Consider the following 16,957-nt stretch of genomic DNA (forward strand, 5'->3'; position numbering starts at 1 on the left):
TGGCTATAACTCTTTTTATTGGATCGGGTGTCAGACACAACTCCATAGGTTAAACAAACATCTCATGTCTGGTTAATCAGTGTTTTGAACATTTTTCGTGGAGGACATACGACCTTGTTTCTGCTGTTTAAGGGGTTTTTTACCTATTATAAACTTTTGGAATTAGGTCAACAAGAAACTAGGTCAACAAGAAAGAATACCTAAGAAGAAGTGCAAATTGCACTCAATGCTTTATAGAGTTGTGAAATGCAATACGTTTAAATAAAGTTCTCCTAAATAAAAGAAGGACCAGACTTTTAGTTGTACTGACAAGTAGGGTGGAGCCAAACTGGGACAGCTTCATAGAAGGACAATGAGGATGACAAGTGGTCTGGAGAACAAAACAGAGGAAAAGTTGGAGAAGCTCAACATGTTCAGCCTGATGAAGAGAAGACTGATATCTTTGCAGGCCGCCAGAGAGAGGCGGGTGCAGATTTGTTCTGTACTGCTCTAGACAGAGAGACAAGTTTTAAAGCTCTAAAGCAGTGTTTCTCAACCTGGGAGTCAGGACCCCTGGGGGGGGGGGGGTCACAAGGGGGTTTCAGAGGGATCACCAAAGATAATCAGAAAACACAGTATGTTCTGTTGGTCATGGGGATTCTGTGTGGGAAGTTTGGCCCAAATTCTGTTGTTGGTGGGGTTCAGAATGCTCTTTGATTGTAGGTGAACTATAAATCCCACCAACTACAACTACCAAATGTCAAGGTCTGTTTTTCCCAAAGTTCACCAGTGTTCACATTTGGGCATATTGAGGATTCAGGCCAAGTTTAGTCCAGATCCATCATTGTTTATGTCCACAGTGCTATCTGAATGTAGGTGAACTACAATTCCAAAACTCAAGGTCAATACCCACCAAACCCTTCCAGTATTTTCTCTTGGCCATGTGAGTTCTGTGTTCCAAGTTTGGTTCAATTCTATCATTTGTGGAGTTCAGAATGCTCTTTGATTTTAGGTAAACTATAAATCCCAGCAACTACAACTCCCAAATGACAAAATCAATCTCCCCCCTCCCCAACCCCACCAATATTCAAATATGGGAATATCGAATACTTCTGCCAAATTTGGTCCACAGAATGAGAATACATTCTGCATATCAGATATTTACACGACGATTCATAACAATAGCAAAATTACTGTTATGAAGTAGCAACAAAAATAATTTTGAGGTTAAGGGTCACCACAACATGGGGAACTGTATTAAGGGGTCACGGCATCAGGAAAGTTGAGAAACACTGCTCTAAAGTTATAAGGAGGTAGTTTTTGAGTGAACGTTAGAAGAAACTCCTTGGCAGTAGGAAAGGTGCAGGTTCGCAGCTTGGGTGTGACCCTGGATTCATCGCTGAGCCTGGAGCCTCAGGTCTCAGCGGTGGCCAGGGGAGCATTTGCACAGCTTCGGCTCGTGCGCCAGCTGCGCCCGTACCTCGGGAAGTCGGACTTGGCCACGGTAGTCCACGCTCTGGTCACATCCCGTATAGATTACTGCAACGCGCTCTACGTGGGGCTGCCCTTGAAGACTGCCCGGAAGCTCCAGATGGTCCAGCGCTCGGCAGCCAGGTTGCTAACAGGAGCAGCTCTCAGGGAGCATACCACTCCTCTGTTGAGCCAGCTCCACTGGCTGCCAATTCCCTACCGGGCACAATTCAAGGTGCTGGCATTAGCCTACAAAGCCCTAAACGGTTCCGGCCCCACCTACCTCTCCGAACGCATCTCCTCCTACGAACTGACACGGACATTAAGATCGTCCGGGGAGGCCCTGCTCTCGGTTCCGCCTGCGTCACAGGCACGGCTGGCGGGAACGAGAGACAGGGCCTTCTCGGTGGTGGCCCCTCGGTTATGGAATGCCCTACCAAATGACATCAGACAGGCCCCTTCGCTGCTGGCATTTAGGAAGAAGCTCAAAACCTGGCTTTTTGAGCAAGCATTTGGCTAATCAGCGCAATTGTACACAGAATGACGGTAAACTGAACATAGGAACGGCATAAGGATATGAGACTGGATCTTGTTTGTGATCGAGGCATTGTATGAATGTTGTGTATTTGCTATTGTGTATGCTGTGTTTTAATTGTTATTGTTGTGGTAATTAATATTGTGTAAACCGCATTGAGTCACCTAATATAGGTTGAGAAACGCGGTATAGAAATAAAGCAAATAATAATAATAATAACAATGGAACCAAATGCTTAGAGTGATGGTGAGGACTCCGTCTGTGGATGTCTTCAGACAAGAGGCTGGATGGGGACACTCTAGCTGAAGATCCTACATTGAGAAGGGAGCCTCAATGGCCCATAAGGCCCCTTTCAAATCTATGATTTCATAGCTAAAATAATTTAATTGGGAAATGAAAAGAGTGGGGGAAAGCATAAGCCACATCAGGAACGAAGGAGGCTCACACTTGGCTCTTCTATTCCTTGGTGCTTCATAAGCTGCACAGAGGTGTTCCATGTAAAGGTAGCAGAAGAACTGGGTTAATGTGTACTTAGCTTTGCACTTCATTACTTGTTCTGATATTGACGTTTGAAGCATTTTTAATAGAAAAACAGGCTACTGTCCTACTGTCCTTGATTTTGTCATACGAGCCTGGTGCAATCTATTTATTTGTACTCAAATACTTGCCACATCCTTTTTAGCCATCTGGCCCATAGCCTGTAGATTTGATAAAATAAACTCTGGTTATGCTAAAATACAGCATATCGGCAGCTTTGATGTGTACAAGGAATCCAAAGGTCTCCTGGGAGTTTCAGGAATTAGGAAACAAGGACATACAATGTATTGTCGAATGCTTTCATGGCCGGAATCACTGGGTTGTTGTAGATTTTTTCAGGCTATATGGCCATGCTCTAGAGGCATTCTCTCCTGACGTTTCGCCTGCATCTATGGCAAGCATCCTCAGAGGTAGTGAGGTCTGTTGGAACTAGGGAAAAGGGTTTATATATCTGTGGAATGACCAGGGTGAGATAAAGGACTCTTGTCTGCTGGAGCTAGGTGTGAATGTTTCAACTGACCACCTTGATTAGCATATAATGGCCTGACAGTTCCTAGAGCAAACTTTTGTTGAGAGGTGATTAGATGTCCTTGTTTGTTTCCTCTCTGTTGTTGTGCTGTTGTAATTTTAGAGTTTTTTAATACAGGTAGCCAGATTTTGTTCATTTTCATGGTTTCCTCCTTTCTGTTGAAATTGTCCTAATCATCTAATCACCTCTCAACAAAAGTTTGCTCTAGGCACTGTCAGGCCATTATATGCTAATCAAGGTGGTCAGTTGAAACATTCACACCTAGCTCCAGCAGACAAGAGTCCTTTGTCCCACACTGGTCATTCCACATATATATATAACCCCTTTTTCCTAGTTCCAACAGACCTCACTACCTCTGAGGATGCTTGCCATAGATGCAGGCGAAACGTCAGGAGAGAATGCCTCTAGACCATGGACATATAGCCCGAAAAAAATCTACAACAACCCAAGGCCATACAAGCTGCAGATCTAGAATAACACAACTGGAGGCTTCATGTGCCCAAATGATATGTCACCAACTAGTCCCCCCCCCCCCCCCTTATTCCATTGCCATTTTGTCCTTGTGAGACATTGCTGTCTGCTTTTCTCTTGTCCACTTTGAGGAATTTTGGGTTAGTTGATTTTGTGTGGTTTTCATTCCTGGTACACTTGGCTTCATGACGAGAGAGAAGAAGAGAGAGCAAGAGAGGAAGAGGGGCTTCTGCCTCATCACTTTGTGTTTCATGAATCCTTGCCACAACTTTGTTCATCTAACATGATGTACCACAACTTTGTGCTTCTGCCATTTTAAAGTTGATCTTTCTTTTTTTATTGTTCCACGTGAATGTGCATTTATATATTATTTATTATTTATAAAGTACATTTTCTTATTTTAATACACACAACAAAGAAACAGAGGGGTGGGTGGGTTTCGGGCCCCTGGAATGAATTTAAAACATTTCAATGCATTTCAGTGAGAAAATTCACTTTGAGATAAGAACATTTGGAGTTAAGAGCTCGGTCACAGAACAAATTAAACTCTTAAGTCAAGGTACCACTGTATATACACACACAAATGGAAAGAAAGAGAAAAGTCAAGAGGCACCAAAATGCTGGTACAGAATAAGATGCAGTAGATCAAAAGTTTCTTCTCTATGCCTGGGATTACAACCGCATGCCAGTTCAAGATGCCATAATCAGGTGAAAACTGTATCTGGTAGCCATCATTAAAATGTGCTGCACAAGAGTCAGGAAATAGAAAAAGAGCTCTGCCTTTCCCATGCAAAGGTCAGACATAAAGCAAGTGCAAAGAATACTATAGGTGGGATCTTCAGGTCAGCGTAAGACCATGCAGAGTTGGTAGTAAGGTGGGATTCTGCCAAATCCAACCTCATGGGCAGTCAGGTCAATGTCCTTGGGGGCCATGAGGGGCTTCAGTTCAAATTTCTGCAGGATGGTGGTCAAAAAGATGAAAAGCTCCATGCGGGCCAAGGTTTCGCCCAGACAGACCCGCTTCCCTAGAAGAACAATTGGAGAAATTTCAGCAGGGAAGGATTTAGCTATCTCTCTAGTCAGTTGTCTCTTTCTTTCACACTACACACATTTATACCTCTATCAGTACACTTTAACAACCATGGGAGCATTCAGCTGAAGTCCAAAACACCTGGAGGAGTAGAATTTGGGAATCACTGCTTTGGGGTGCATCCAGACAGCCTCTTTATTCTGGTAACTCCTGCAATAAAGAAAGAGCTGTCCTGGAAAATCCCACATTAATTCACTATAAACGAGGAAAACCCTGGTTTGTAATGAATTAATTAGGTAGTGGATTTATTCCACACCTTCTTGGAAGGTGTGGGATAAACCCACTACGTTGACTGTCTGGACTGCTCCCTCAAAAGTTCTGGATTTTTGAGGGGGCAATCCACACAGTAGTCCCGTGTTTTCAGGCTGATTCAACCTGGAAAACTGTGAGGGCTCCAACTCCCTCCCCATCCCCACCCCCACAAAACCATAAATAAAAAAAAGAAAGTTACTGGTAGCCATTTGTCTTCTGCTTCTTTCTGATGGAACATACCAATGACACCCAAAATTAAGCGTGTGTGGGGGGGTCCAAATCACTCCTGGCTCCCCCTATGTTTTTGGGCATCATATGTTCCCACAGGAAGGAAGAGAAGCCAAATGGCTCCTGGTAAGTTTCCTTTTAATTTTTAAGGTTCTTTGAGCGTTTTTTTTTGGATGTCCACATGCTATACTGGAAGTCACATGCAACTCCGAAAAATCCTGCAAATCTTTTGGGAAGACAAGGCAGACAAATGTCAGTATGCTGGAAGAAGCAAAGACCACCAGAACTGTAGTGATGTTCCTCCGCCATCAACTCCGCTGGACTGGCCACATTGTCCAGATGCCCCACCACCATCTCCCAAAGCAGTTGCTCTACTCTGAACTCAAGAACGGAAAATAGAATGTTGGTGGGCAGGAAACAAGATTTAAAGATGGGCTCAAAGCCAACCTTAAAAACTCTGGCATAGACACTGAGAACTGGGAGCTCTGGCCCTTGAGCGCTCCAGCTGGAGGTCAGCTGTGACCAGCAATGCTGTAGAATATGAAGAGGCACGAATGGAGGGCAAAAGAGAGAAATGTCCCAAGAGGAAGGTACATCAAGCCAACCCGGCCAGGACCACCTTCCACCTGGAAACCAATGCCCTCACTGTGAGAGAACATGCAGGTCATCTACGGACTCAGCGCCACTACACTGATCTTCGAAGACAGTCCTACTCAGACAACGAGAGATCGCCTAAGTAAGTAAGTATCCTGGAAGTATTCAGGATAGTATGTGGACAGCCAAAGGGGAAAGACCATTTTTTCCACTGTCTATGTGGATTTAAAACACACAGGCCTGTAGCCAGGATTTCGATTCGGGGGGAGGGGGGGTTGAGTCTGAGTGAAAGAGGGTCCTTGTATCGTTACCCCAATACCTTCATGCATATGGGATATATTGAGTATGGTGATCAGATCATGATATGAATAAACATAACAGTTTAAATAATGCACCAGTAAGGCCTTTTCGTGAACCATCATGAGAATTTGGGGGGGGGGGGGCTGAAGCCCCTCAAGCCCCCGCCCCTGGCTACATGCCTGACCACACAGTTTTAAATGTTTCTTAAATCCGCTCTGAAGTGGGTTTAATGTATGTGTGGAACCGCCCTAGGTTACCTGAAGAGAATGGCACAAAAGCATCACTCTTCTTGAAGCGCCCGTTCTCATCTAGGAAATGCTCTGGGTTAAATGCATAGGGGTTTTTAAACATCGTGGGGTCACGTAGGACTGTGCTGAGGAGTGGGTAGACTTCTGTCCCCTGGGGAAAATTGAAAAGAAAGCAAGGTGATGTGAAAGCAATAAAGTTTGGGGTGGGGTGGCACTAACTATAATATATATAATAATACTTTATAAACCTCCCTCTCTCCCTGAGGGGACTCAGGGCGGTTTACATACATATAAAAAGCAGATATTCAATGCCATGGTTAAAATCACACATTATCAAAAATATAAAAAAGACACTAATCAACTTATTACTGAAAAAATCAAGTTAAGTAATAAAAATACAGTTACTTAAAGAAAGCATAATCACACCAATAAAACATAATTGCACACGAAACATATATCCTAGACAATTAAATGACTAAAATGACTAAAATGTAAACAGTGCCTGGCCTTAGTTGTGATTTGAAAATAGACCACTGCAGCCATAAAGTGCTTAGTGCTAATCCTCCTAATCTCTGGAAGCTAAAGTACATAGGTGTGTTTTCAGAAGTTTTCTGAAGGAGAGGAGGGTGGGGGGCATTTGTATGTCTTTAGGAAGGGAGTTGCAGAGCTGAAAAGCAATCACAGAGAAAGCCTCCTGTCTTGTTCCCACCAACTACACTTGTGATGGAGGTGGGACCGAGAGCAGGGCCTCCTCTGCTGACCGCAGTGCATGAGGTGGTCTATATAGGGAGACGTGGTTAGACAAATAGCCTGGATCTGATCTGTTTAGAGCTTTATAGGTAATAACTAGCACTTTGTTTTTAGCCCAGATGCGGACTGGCAGCCAGTGGAGCTACTGTAACATGAGAGTAGTTCTCTCCCAGTATGGAGCCCCAGTTAGTAACTAGCTCTTAAAATCTGGTTTGCCAGTTCTGAGACTGGACCATGTGTTTCTTTTCTAAAGTCCTAGGTTGAAGCCATTTTGGCCAGTAGCTGATGACCATATAGGTCCAATTGCCATCTGAGGCTCCATCTACACTGCCATATAATGCAATTTGAAACTGCATTATCTGGTCAGTGTAGACTCAATTAATTCAGTTTAATTCATGTCAAGATGAAGGTGCATCACACCAACCCTTATTGGACAGCTTTCCATCTCAAAATTGATGTCTTCACTGCAAATAACATGCGAATCAAGAATAGGTCTCTACAGTCATCTACGGACCCACCACCAAGACCCTACATTTGGAAGGCAATCATACTCAGCTACGAGTGATAGCCTATGAATGCAATTTCAAATTGCAATGTATGGCAGTGTAGATGGTGACTGAGATGCATGCCCATGGATTTGACAAAACAGTGCATTTTTCATTAGGAGTGAGATGGGTACAGAATGTGAATATCTTAGTTCCAGAATAAAGAACCATATCCTCACCACTCAACTGAAGCCTTGGAGGCCAGTTTCACATCAATCATTCGCTACTAACACATTTCTGATTGACATCTACTCATTGGTGGGTGAGGTGATGTAGGTTGGTACCTCATCACTTCTAGCTACAGCTGAGTTTTCTCTCTCTGTAAGATGCTAGTGGAGCACATTGGATGTCACAATTCTCCATATGTTCCATGGATGTCTACAACAGAATCCAGGATGGCTGTTTGGGCATGGGCTTTGCAGATTGGGCAATGAGGAGAAGCTTTGCTTAGTTGCATGTTCAAGCATAGAGGCATTGCAAACCGAAAAAAAACAGTATCTTTAGTGAAACAATGTTAGTTTAGATGTCAGTAGTACATATGGGCAGTCTGACACCAAAGCATAGAGACATTGTGAACTGAAAACAACAGTATCTTTAGCGACAAAGGGTTAGTTCAGATGTCAGTAGTACATATGGGCAATCTGACACCAAAGCAAACATGCATCTCACTATAGGTCTCCCCAATTTATTCAATGGGTTAGGGATCAGGGGACTGTCAAAAACGGAAATGCACTTTACTGGATCTCCCCCATTTGACTTGATACCCCAGTATTTGTACCTTGGGAATCATGTAGCCTCTGAATTCCGTGTCACGCATAACCATGTGGGGCAGATCCAGGGGGATGAGGTCACTGAACCTCTGCACTTCATGGACAACGGCGTCCACATACGACAACTGGGTCCGATCTCCAATATTTGGGGGACGGTCCCGGCCAATCATTCGGTCGATTTCCTCATGCATTTTTGCTGTCAAAATTATGGAGATTTATTTATTTAGTTCATTTTTCCTCCACCTTTCTCCTGATCATGAGACTCCAAAAAGCAATGTCTTTTAAAATAAATACAAAAGCTAGAATAAAAGCATAAATATAAGATTTTAACACAATTTAGCAACGTATAAGTGAAAGCATTCAACCCCCCCCCCCCTTTAAAAAAAAAACCTTACAAACTGAACTGTACAGTTTTAAAACTCCAATCCTAACAAGGCTGATGGAACAGAAATATTTTTATCTGCCAACAGAAATCTGCCGGAAGCTGCTCATAGAGTCATGCCGGATGACCTATGATTCCTAGAGGAAATGCTTTTTTAGGCATTTGCAGATCATCCCATGCAATTCTAAGACAAATTCCCAATGCATGTTCTCTCAAGTTAAAAATTAATAACACTTTTTAATGCACAGTTTTTCCATTTTCATGAAGATCCTGCACCTCTAACTTCTCTGAAAGTGGAGGGCATTCTATAAATTGAATTTGTTTGTTTGTTTGTTTGTTTTCATGGAGAACTGTACTGCAAAATATAATGTGGAAGGGAGGGAGGGAGAGAGGAAGGAAAGAAGGGGAAGCAGAAAGGAAAGCTGTAAAGAAATGGGATTAGTTTCTTCAGGCTAATCTCTTCATACCTTGCACTTCAGGATATTTCATCAGAAACAGAAATGCATATCTCAGGGTGCTGCTGACTGTCTCTGTCCCAGCAAAGAGAAGAATAAGGACACTGAGCTCCAAGTTTCTGATGGTAAATTCGCTGTCTGGATTGTCTTTTTCCTGAAAACAGAAATGAACAGAACAGCATGAGAACAATACAGGAAGGACCTCAAAGCCTTTTTAGGGGTGGTATGGGCTTCAGAGATGCTTGCTTCCATGTAGCTCCTAAATTGCACTCATTTGTTAAATGTAGCTTTCTGCTGCATTTTGCTCATCCCTAATCCAGCCCAAAACAGGGCTACTAACATTCTCCATGTCACTAACTACTAACATGGAGAATACTCAACTCTCCTAAGCTTGAGACATCATGATCAACATTTAAGAGGAGAATTCTTTGTCTTAATTATCTGGAGGACTTTATGTTTTCTGCCCCTTGCCTTGTAAACCCCCCATTCCAATATCTACCAAGGTACCTTTTCCATCTGGATGAGGAAACAATCAATATAATTCCGTGGGTTGTTGAGATCAAGCGTCTCCTGGTTCATCTTCACTAGTTCTGTGATGACACCTTTAACCTCTTTTAGAAGGTCAGTGACTTTAGTCTGGGTTCCTCGAAAATACTTCAAGAAACTGTAATAGACATCATACCTCTGTGTAAAGAAAGATATAAGTAGTTGTAGTAAACTGTATGAAAACTTGGGATTTTATGTCCCTCCTAGTCAAACTGGTTACAGTAGATGGGAAAACAAATGACACTAGTTGAGGAGAGACAAAAGAGAAAGGGTACATATACACTATAGATCACTTGAATTAATCACTGGAACTGTTGTGGCACAACAGATGGAAATTAGGAGCTTTCTATTTTGTAAGCATGTGCTTCCATGTATATGGACATGGAAAAACATTTCTCAAGCCTTACGATCCTTTCTCCAGGTGTCAACAGCACCCTTCGTTTTCTTTCTTTCTCCTTTCTTTTTCAATGAGCAAGGTACCTGGCCAGAAGGAGTGCTCACTAAGCGGAAGACATCGTTCGATGTCTGCATGAGGTTCTGGAAAAGTTTATCTTCATAGTCAAAGCGGCTACCAAAGAGGATGGTGCTGACAACATTGGAGACAGCACGGCTGAGGAAGAAGGTGGGGTTGAAGGCCTTCCCTAAAAGATAGAGAGAAAGGGTGAGGTGTCACTCCACTTGATGCTTTTGAGAGCCTCCCTCTATCTGGTTTCTTTCCAATACACAGCAAATCCTTGAGCCGTAGTATCATTGCATCTGAGGGGATGGCACCAGCTTGGAAATGGGTGACCTAGAATGTATCTTCCAGTTTGTGGTTGGTCTTTACTATCCATAGGCACCACAAGGAACATAATCAAAATGGGTGGAATAAATTCATTATGGACTGAATCAATAAACTAACAAACCAAGATAATGACATATATACTTTATCATCAGTCACCTATTAAGCTGCACATTGCCATGACTGAAAAGTCTATGAATAGATGCATTTTAGGAAGCTAGGAAATTATTACTAGTTGTAGGATGCATTGACACAGGAAACAAATAAAACCCTAAGTTTGGCTTAAAAGAGGTCATAGTCAATCATCTCTACTCAACCTAAAAAGCTGAATCTTGATTTAATTCTTTCTTGTACACAGGAATGTTTTATTCCCAGTGGTTGAGATTGCAAGAGATCCTGCACATTTCCTATCATTGTTCACATTGCATAACTTTTTGGCTAATGTTTTGTTTGCATTTTAAAAAAAACTGTTCCAACAGAAACCATAAACACATTTTGTGTTTTCTCCAAATATGCATCAAACATCAGAAGGACAAAATCTCAAGGAGGTTAGTTTGTTTCAATGAAATTCCTTAGCATGTTGAAATATTGTTTGCCAATTAGAATGAGGAAATTTGGAGCAACTCAAGATATCCATACTCACCATTTGTTTTTCTAAATTCTTCCAGCAGAAACTGGGATTCGTCTTTAATCCGCTCTTCAATGGTTTTTTTCCCCATTCCAAAATTCCTCATGATAGTAAGAGAAAACCGGCGCAATTGTTTCCAGCGTTCCCCGTTGGAAAAGATCACCCCTGGAGAAAGCAATAAATGGAAGGATGAACAAAAAGGAGATGAAAAGGTGGGAGCAATTGTTGCAAAACCAATTAGGTTATCTCACCATATCCTTGGAAGGTTTCATCTAGAGTAGCATTGGTAACCCTTCCGCTGAATTCATCTGCTTTGTCTACCAAGGCCTCCTTCACAGCTTTGTGTCCACATAAGACCACAACAGGACGAGGTCCAAAATGGACAGTGAACACAGGGCCATATTTTTCATGCAGCTTTGCAAGAAATAAAAGAATAATCATCATCTTTTAGTTAAACACAGGAGCTTTTGATTTGTTTGGCGCATCAGCTTTCTCACAAAATGGTACTTAGTTGTTGTTTTTAAAAGAAGCCAGTGTGATAGAGTATAGTGGTTTAGCTATAATAGTTTGAACAGTGGACTGGGACTCTAGAAACAAGGGTCTGAATGCCCATGTCGTCATGAAAACCCAGTGGGTGATATTAGGCAAGTCAAACTCCCTCTGAGCTAATTTTCCAATAATTTTCCAATTTTCCAATAGATTCACCTTAGGGTTGTCATAAATTTAAAAATGACGGGGGGCTTTCCACACAGCCCTGTATCCCAGAATAACAAGGCAGGAAATCCCACATTATCTGTGTGTGGACTCAAGGCCTGTCCAGACAGTGCCTGTATTGTGGTAACTCCCGCAATAAAGGATGGGCTGTCCAGACAACGTTCCGGTCAGTCCCAAATTAATTTGCTACAAAAACCCTGATTTGTAGCAAATTAATTAGATAGTAGGTTTCTTCCATGCTTTCTCGGAAGGTGCAGGATAAACCCACTATTTCCAGTGTCTGGATTTCAGTCCAAACACCATTCCCACAGTTTTCCGGACTAGATTAGTCCGCAAAACTGTGGGAATACCCACCCCCTCCTCCAAAGCCCCCAAACCCCTTTGAAAAGTAAAGAAAAAAACACCCAGTCTCCAGTACACTCTTGGAGCGCCTCTCCTGGTGCATAGAAATGACGCACCAGGAGAGAATGTGTGTGTGTGTGTTGGGGGGGGGGGATCCCTCTCCCACTCTCCTGGCACATCATTTCTACGCACCGGGAGATCATCTCCAAGAGTGTACTGGAGGCTGGGTAAGTTTTCTTTACTTTTCAAGGGGGGTTGGGGGCTTCAGGGGAGGGTGGTAAGGCCTCCAGATGTTCTCTCAGGCCAGTCCCACGAGAGTATTTGGACACGCACCCCAGAAAGTGCATGCTTTCTGGGGTGCGTGTGAACAGGCCCCCAGGAAGACCTGTGCTTTTAAAATGTGGATTCTCCTGGGATAAAAGCCTGTCTGGATCCGCTCTCAGATAACCCAGTTCAAAGCAGGTATTGTGAGATTTTCTGCCTTGATATTCTGGGATATAGGACTGTGTGGAAGGGCTCTTGGAGGCACACAGAAATAGGATCCAGCTGGAACCTAGCAAAAGTGAGGCCCCTTTCACACAGCTGAATAAAATCCCACATTTCCTGCTTTGAATTGAGATATACGTCAGTGTGGACTGCAATAATCTAGTTCTAAGTAGATATTGTGGAATTATTTGCCTCAATATTCTGGGCTATATGGCTGTGTGGAAGGGCCTTGAGATAACAATACAAAGTGTCTATAGCTCACTCTGGTGGAGGATTTAATAATAACCACAGTTGGATATTCTAGTATTTTACAATGCAGATTATATTTCCTTGGCAGAAAATATTTAGATGTGGTTTGTCATTACCTTCTCCTAAAATGTAGCCTGGCATTTCTTAACCATCTTTTTTCTAAGTGCTAACCGCTTCGGGCTATACTTAAATTCTGAGACCCAGGTCTTTGGGGTATTTTCAAAGAATTTACAGGATGCTTCCAAATGGAAATCTCTTGGTACCAACAATCAGAAGAAAGTGTTTTTGGTAACACATGTTTCCCTTTTTAATGGGACCACAATGGTAAGAAAGAAGAACATAGGAACTAGGAACACATAAGAGTTACAACTAGAAGACTAGCTACGTATTTCATCACATAATAGTTGCCATTGCATAAGAGTCACACCTTCCTTTTTGGGGTCCTGTTTTAGGAATTTCTGTATGTATTGCCTCTGTAGCTCCGAGGGGCAGACATTCTGGAGGCACTAGAGCTAGGAGGGATCCTTGAGCTGCCACAAACTGAGAGAGGCTTCCTAGTTCTCCCCGTTGTGCATGCGTGCAGAGGCGGCCCTGGGTAATTTTCAATGATAAGCAAACAGTATTTTGGTGCCCCCCCCCCCCCCCACCAATCACTGATATATATTTTCTGTTCGTCGTGGGAGTTCTGTGTGCCATATTTGGTTCAGTTCCATCATTGGTGGAGTTCAGAATGCTCTTTGATTGTAGGTGAACTATACATCCCAGTAACTACAACTCGCATATGTCAAGGTCTATTTTCCCCCAAGAGCACCTCAAGAGCGCCCCTGGGCAAAATCAACTATACTGCAAATGCTTACTTTGCATAATGGGTTGAGCCACCCCTGCATGTGTGCAGGTGAGTCAAGGCTCACCTGTGCATGAGACTGCCGGTGCAAGTTGTGGGGCCTCCCTCAGTTGCCAGCAGCTGAAGAAGGTCCCATAAGTGTTGCTTGCCCACAGATGCCCCAAAATTCCCTAAAATCAATAGATGTAAGGATATTTCTGAAAGTTGGGAGGAATGATCCTCTGTTATCTTGGTTATTGTATAGAAAAATTAAGGAGATAGCTCTTGTAGATTTTTTTTAAAAGCAATGTTGTGTATAAAAACTTTGAAAATTCCCCAAAAATCTGTGGATAAGTGAAATGTTATGAAACTTGATGGGCTAACATTAAATAGTCAATATCCCAGATTCCATTACATTGGGCCATGACAGTTAAAGTAGTGCAGATGCCTCCTAAGTATTCTTGTATACACTCCTTCAACATAGGGCCTCATCAGACAGGCAAAATAGGCTGTCCTATGCTGCTTTCACACCTTTTTAGGCACGTAGCCCACCGGCAAAATAGCCTGTCTGAGCTCTAGGATGTTATGGGCTCTAGGATGTTATGGCATTCTGGGAGAATTAAATTGGTAAGGCACCAGGACTCTTTAGCAGAGAAAATGAAAGATCTTGTAAATAGTCAATACACCAGATTCCATTGCATTGAGCCATAGCAGTTAAAGTGGTGCAGATGCCTCATTAGTATTTTTGTATACACTCTTTCAACTTAGGGCCTCACCAAATGGGCAAATTTGCCTGTCCTACGCTGCTTTCACACCTTTTCAGGCACATAACACACTGGCTTCCATCCCAAGAAGTTGATCTATTTCCAGTGGGGCTCTGTGTCTGAAGAGGGATGGAATTAATGTTGGCTGCAGTGGTGGCAACATAGGAAACTTCCTGTGTTGCATAAGGAACAAGAAAAGGACACCAGGCAGCGGATGCTTCCACCATGGGATGGGGTAAGTGGCAAGGCAGGTGATACCGGGTATAGGCACTTGGTTCCCCATGTCCCCCGCTAGGCCCCACCAGATTCACCATGATCCATGGTGAACCCAGTAGCATTTGTGATGAGGTCCTAGAGCATATTTGTTTTTCTCTCGCCTTGATAGTGTAGCTGTAGCCTGCCTACAAGTGAAGAAGGTATATTGCTACTCTAGATGAATTTTCTAGATGCATCCCTAGAAAAACCGAGACAGATATAGACCAACATCCAGATATAGATAGATTATAGGGTGTCTTCTTGGCATGACTAGAGAGGTTTAAGGAAGACAAAGCAGGCAATGAAGAAGTGTTGCCCCCTCACCTGCAAGGAGAATTAAAACAAGAACTCTCCATCTAGGAGCACCACTTCACTTTTCTTCCTCTTGCAGACAAGACTGGCTGCTACTTGATTACCTGACCCCCTCTCAATCAAGATTGGCTGCTACTTCATTTCCTGAAATGACCCCTTCACAATCTCATCTAGTAAATGACAAGAGCAATCATCCTTCAGGGTTGGTATGGAAAGGTTTGGATTGTGCTCATGGGGATATTGAATGGCTCTTTCCATCCCATCTGAAAGTAAACACATGTGTACATGACCCGGTGATGTGCACACATGTTACCTGAAGGCTTCCTTCAACAGATTTTATCTTAACTGGTAAGAACTGGGAATGAAAAACATGAGTCTATCAAGCCACATAGAGGAAGAATACAGAGACACCTCAATGTCTCCATAAATCTCAGTCATTCTGTGAGGTTTTCATCACATCTAAGATGCCTGAGCTGTGCTACGTGGGACAATTACTCACCTTGAGAAGGGATTTTAAAAGTTCTGTTGACTTGATCTGCATGATATTCCCAAGGAAAGGCAAAGGAGTTGGACCAGGGGGGAGTGTCTTCCTCTGTGAGAGGTCCCGCATGACCGTTAGGATAACAAGAACAAAGGCATAGATGACAAGGAAGAGGCTGATGGCACCAGACAGCTCCATAATTTGGGTTGATTCCTCTTCTCTCCCTGCTTTGCAGAATGTGTTTATCTGCCCCACTTTGCTATTGCTCTATTTATATCATTGTATATCAGATTGATATCAGACTCTGTGTTACATAACTCCATAGGTCAAACAACCATCTCATTTTGGTTAATCAGTGTTTTGAACATTTGTCATGTGGACTTCATGACTTTCTGCAGATTAAGTGGTTGTCCAATTCACTGAATGTTTGCCCAAGGCATTGAATGTTTGCCCAAAGCATTGAATGTTTGCCTTTTTGCTTGGAAGCCACCCTGAGTCCTTCCAGGGAAATAGGGCAGCCTATGAATAAAATATTATTATTTATTATATTAGTGGTATGTTATCTATTACAAGCTTTTGGAATTAGACTATGGCTTCAAAGTAGGTCAACAAGAAAGAATACCTAAGAAAAAGTGCAAATTGCATCAAATGCTTTATAGAGTTGTGAAATGCAATAATATCTAATAAAAATGGAGGAGGTGTTCACTTACACAGACAGCCTCCCACCTCCCAAACTGGCTATAACCTATAGTGCTGAGGAGCCACCAAAGCCCTCTCTCCATGGACATTTCAGGTTATAGTGGGAACCATGAACATCTCTCCCAACCCCTGCCAATGTCCTCCCCATCACCTTATTGCCCACCACCCAAGTGAAGACTTTCATTCGGGGACAATTTCATCCTAAATGTTCTGTTTTTTTCATCCAGAATGGACATCCCAGGGTTCCTTACTCTGTCCATTGCTGTGAAATTTGCATGACCCTGCCCACTGCCTAAACCCTATTCTACTCATTCCAATGGCACACAGCAAACAGGAATTGATCACCAACTGAACAAGGGGTTTGGGAAGAATTGACCATGATTTGTAAAAGTTGTAGTCCACCTACATCCAGAGAGCACTGTGAACCCAATCAACAATGGATCTGGACAACACTTGCCACAGATGATGGGATTTGCAGTACTTTCACTCACTTTCTGAGACCACTGAAACCTCCATGATTGACAGACCTGGACCAAATTTGCCACTCAGACCCCCCCCCCCCCCACTTTACGTCTTGGTGCAAGAACTACTTTACGTCTTGGTGCAGTTTGGGGAAGAATGGGATTTGCAGTACCTTCATCCACATCCAGAGACTACTGCAACTTCCAAGAATGACAGACCTGTTGCAAACTGGCCACATAGACTCTCCATGACATACTTTACATCCTGGTTGGTTTAGGGA

General features: G+C 42.9%; 1 protein-coding gene across 1 annotated transcript; it reads right to left on the reverse strand.

The window, feature by feature from the left end:
- Positions 1–4,075: 4,075 nt before the first annotated feature.
- LOC137095051 (cytochrome P450 2G1-like) lies at positions 4,076–15,774 on the reverse strand. The gene is made up of 9 exons (XM_067461236.1): positions 15,535–15,774; positions 11,342–11,504; positions 11,106–11,255; positions 10,162–10,322; positions 9,643–9,819; positions 9,148–9,289; positions 8,307–8,494; positions 6,243–6,384; positions 4,076–4,546 (listed from the first exon to the last, which is right to left on the reverse strand). The coding sequence occupies exons 1-9, from the start codon at positions 15,712–15,714 to the stop codon at positions 4,365–4,367; spliced, it is 1,485 nt and encodes a 494-aa protein (XP_067317337.1). The 5' UTR covers positions 15,715–15,774; the 3' UTR covers positions 4,076–4,364.
- Between the last annotated feature and the right edge of the window lie 1,183 nt (positions 15,775–16,957).

Source organism: Anolis sagrei, chromosome Y (assembly GCF_037176765.1).
Source record: "Anolis sagrei isolate rAnoSag1 chromosome Y, rAnoSag1.mat, whole genome shotgun sequence".
In the NCBI taxonomy this organism is placed as follows: Eukaryota; Metazoa; Chordata; class Lepidosauria; order Squamata; family Dactyloidae; genus Anolis; species Anolis sagrei.

Excerpts from the sequence above, each read along its gene's own strand:
- LOC137095051 (XM_067461236.1), bottom strand. The coding sequence starts at position 15,714 with ATGGAGCTGTCTGGTGCCATCAGCCTCTTCCTTGTCATCTATGCCTTT. Across the intron at positions 11,505-15,534 it reads TTTTAAAATCCCTTCTCAAG|CTGCATGAAAAATATGGCCC; the intron begins GTGAGTAATTGT and ends TTTCTTGCAAAG. Across the intron at positions 9,290-9,642 it reads TCCTCATCCAGATGGAAAAG|GAAAAAGACAATCCAGACAG; the intron begins GTACCTTGGTAG and ends TTCTGTTTTCAG.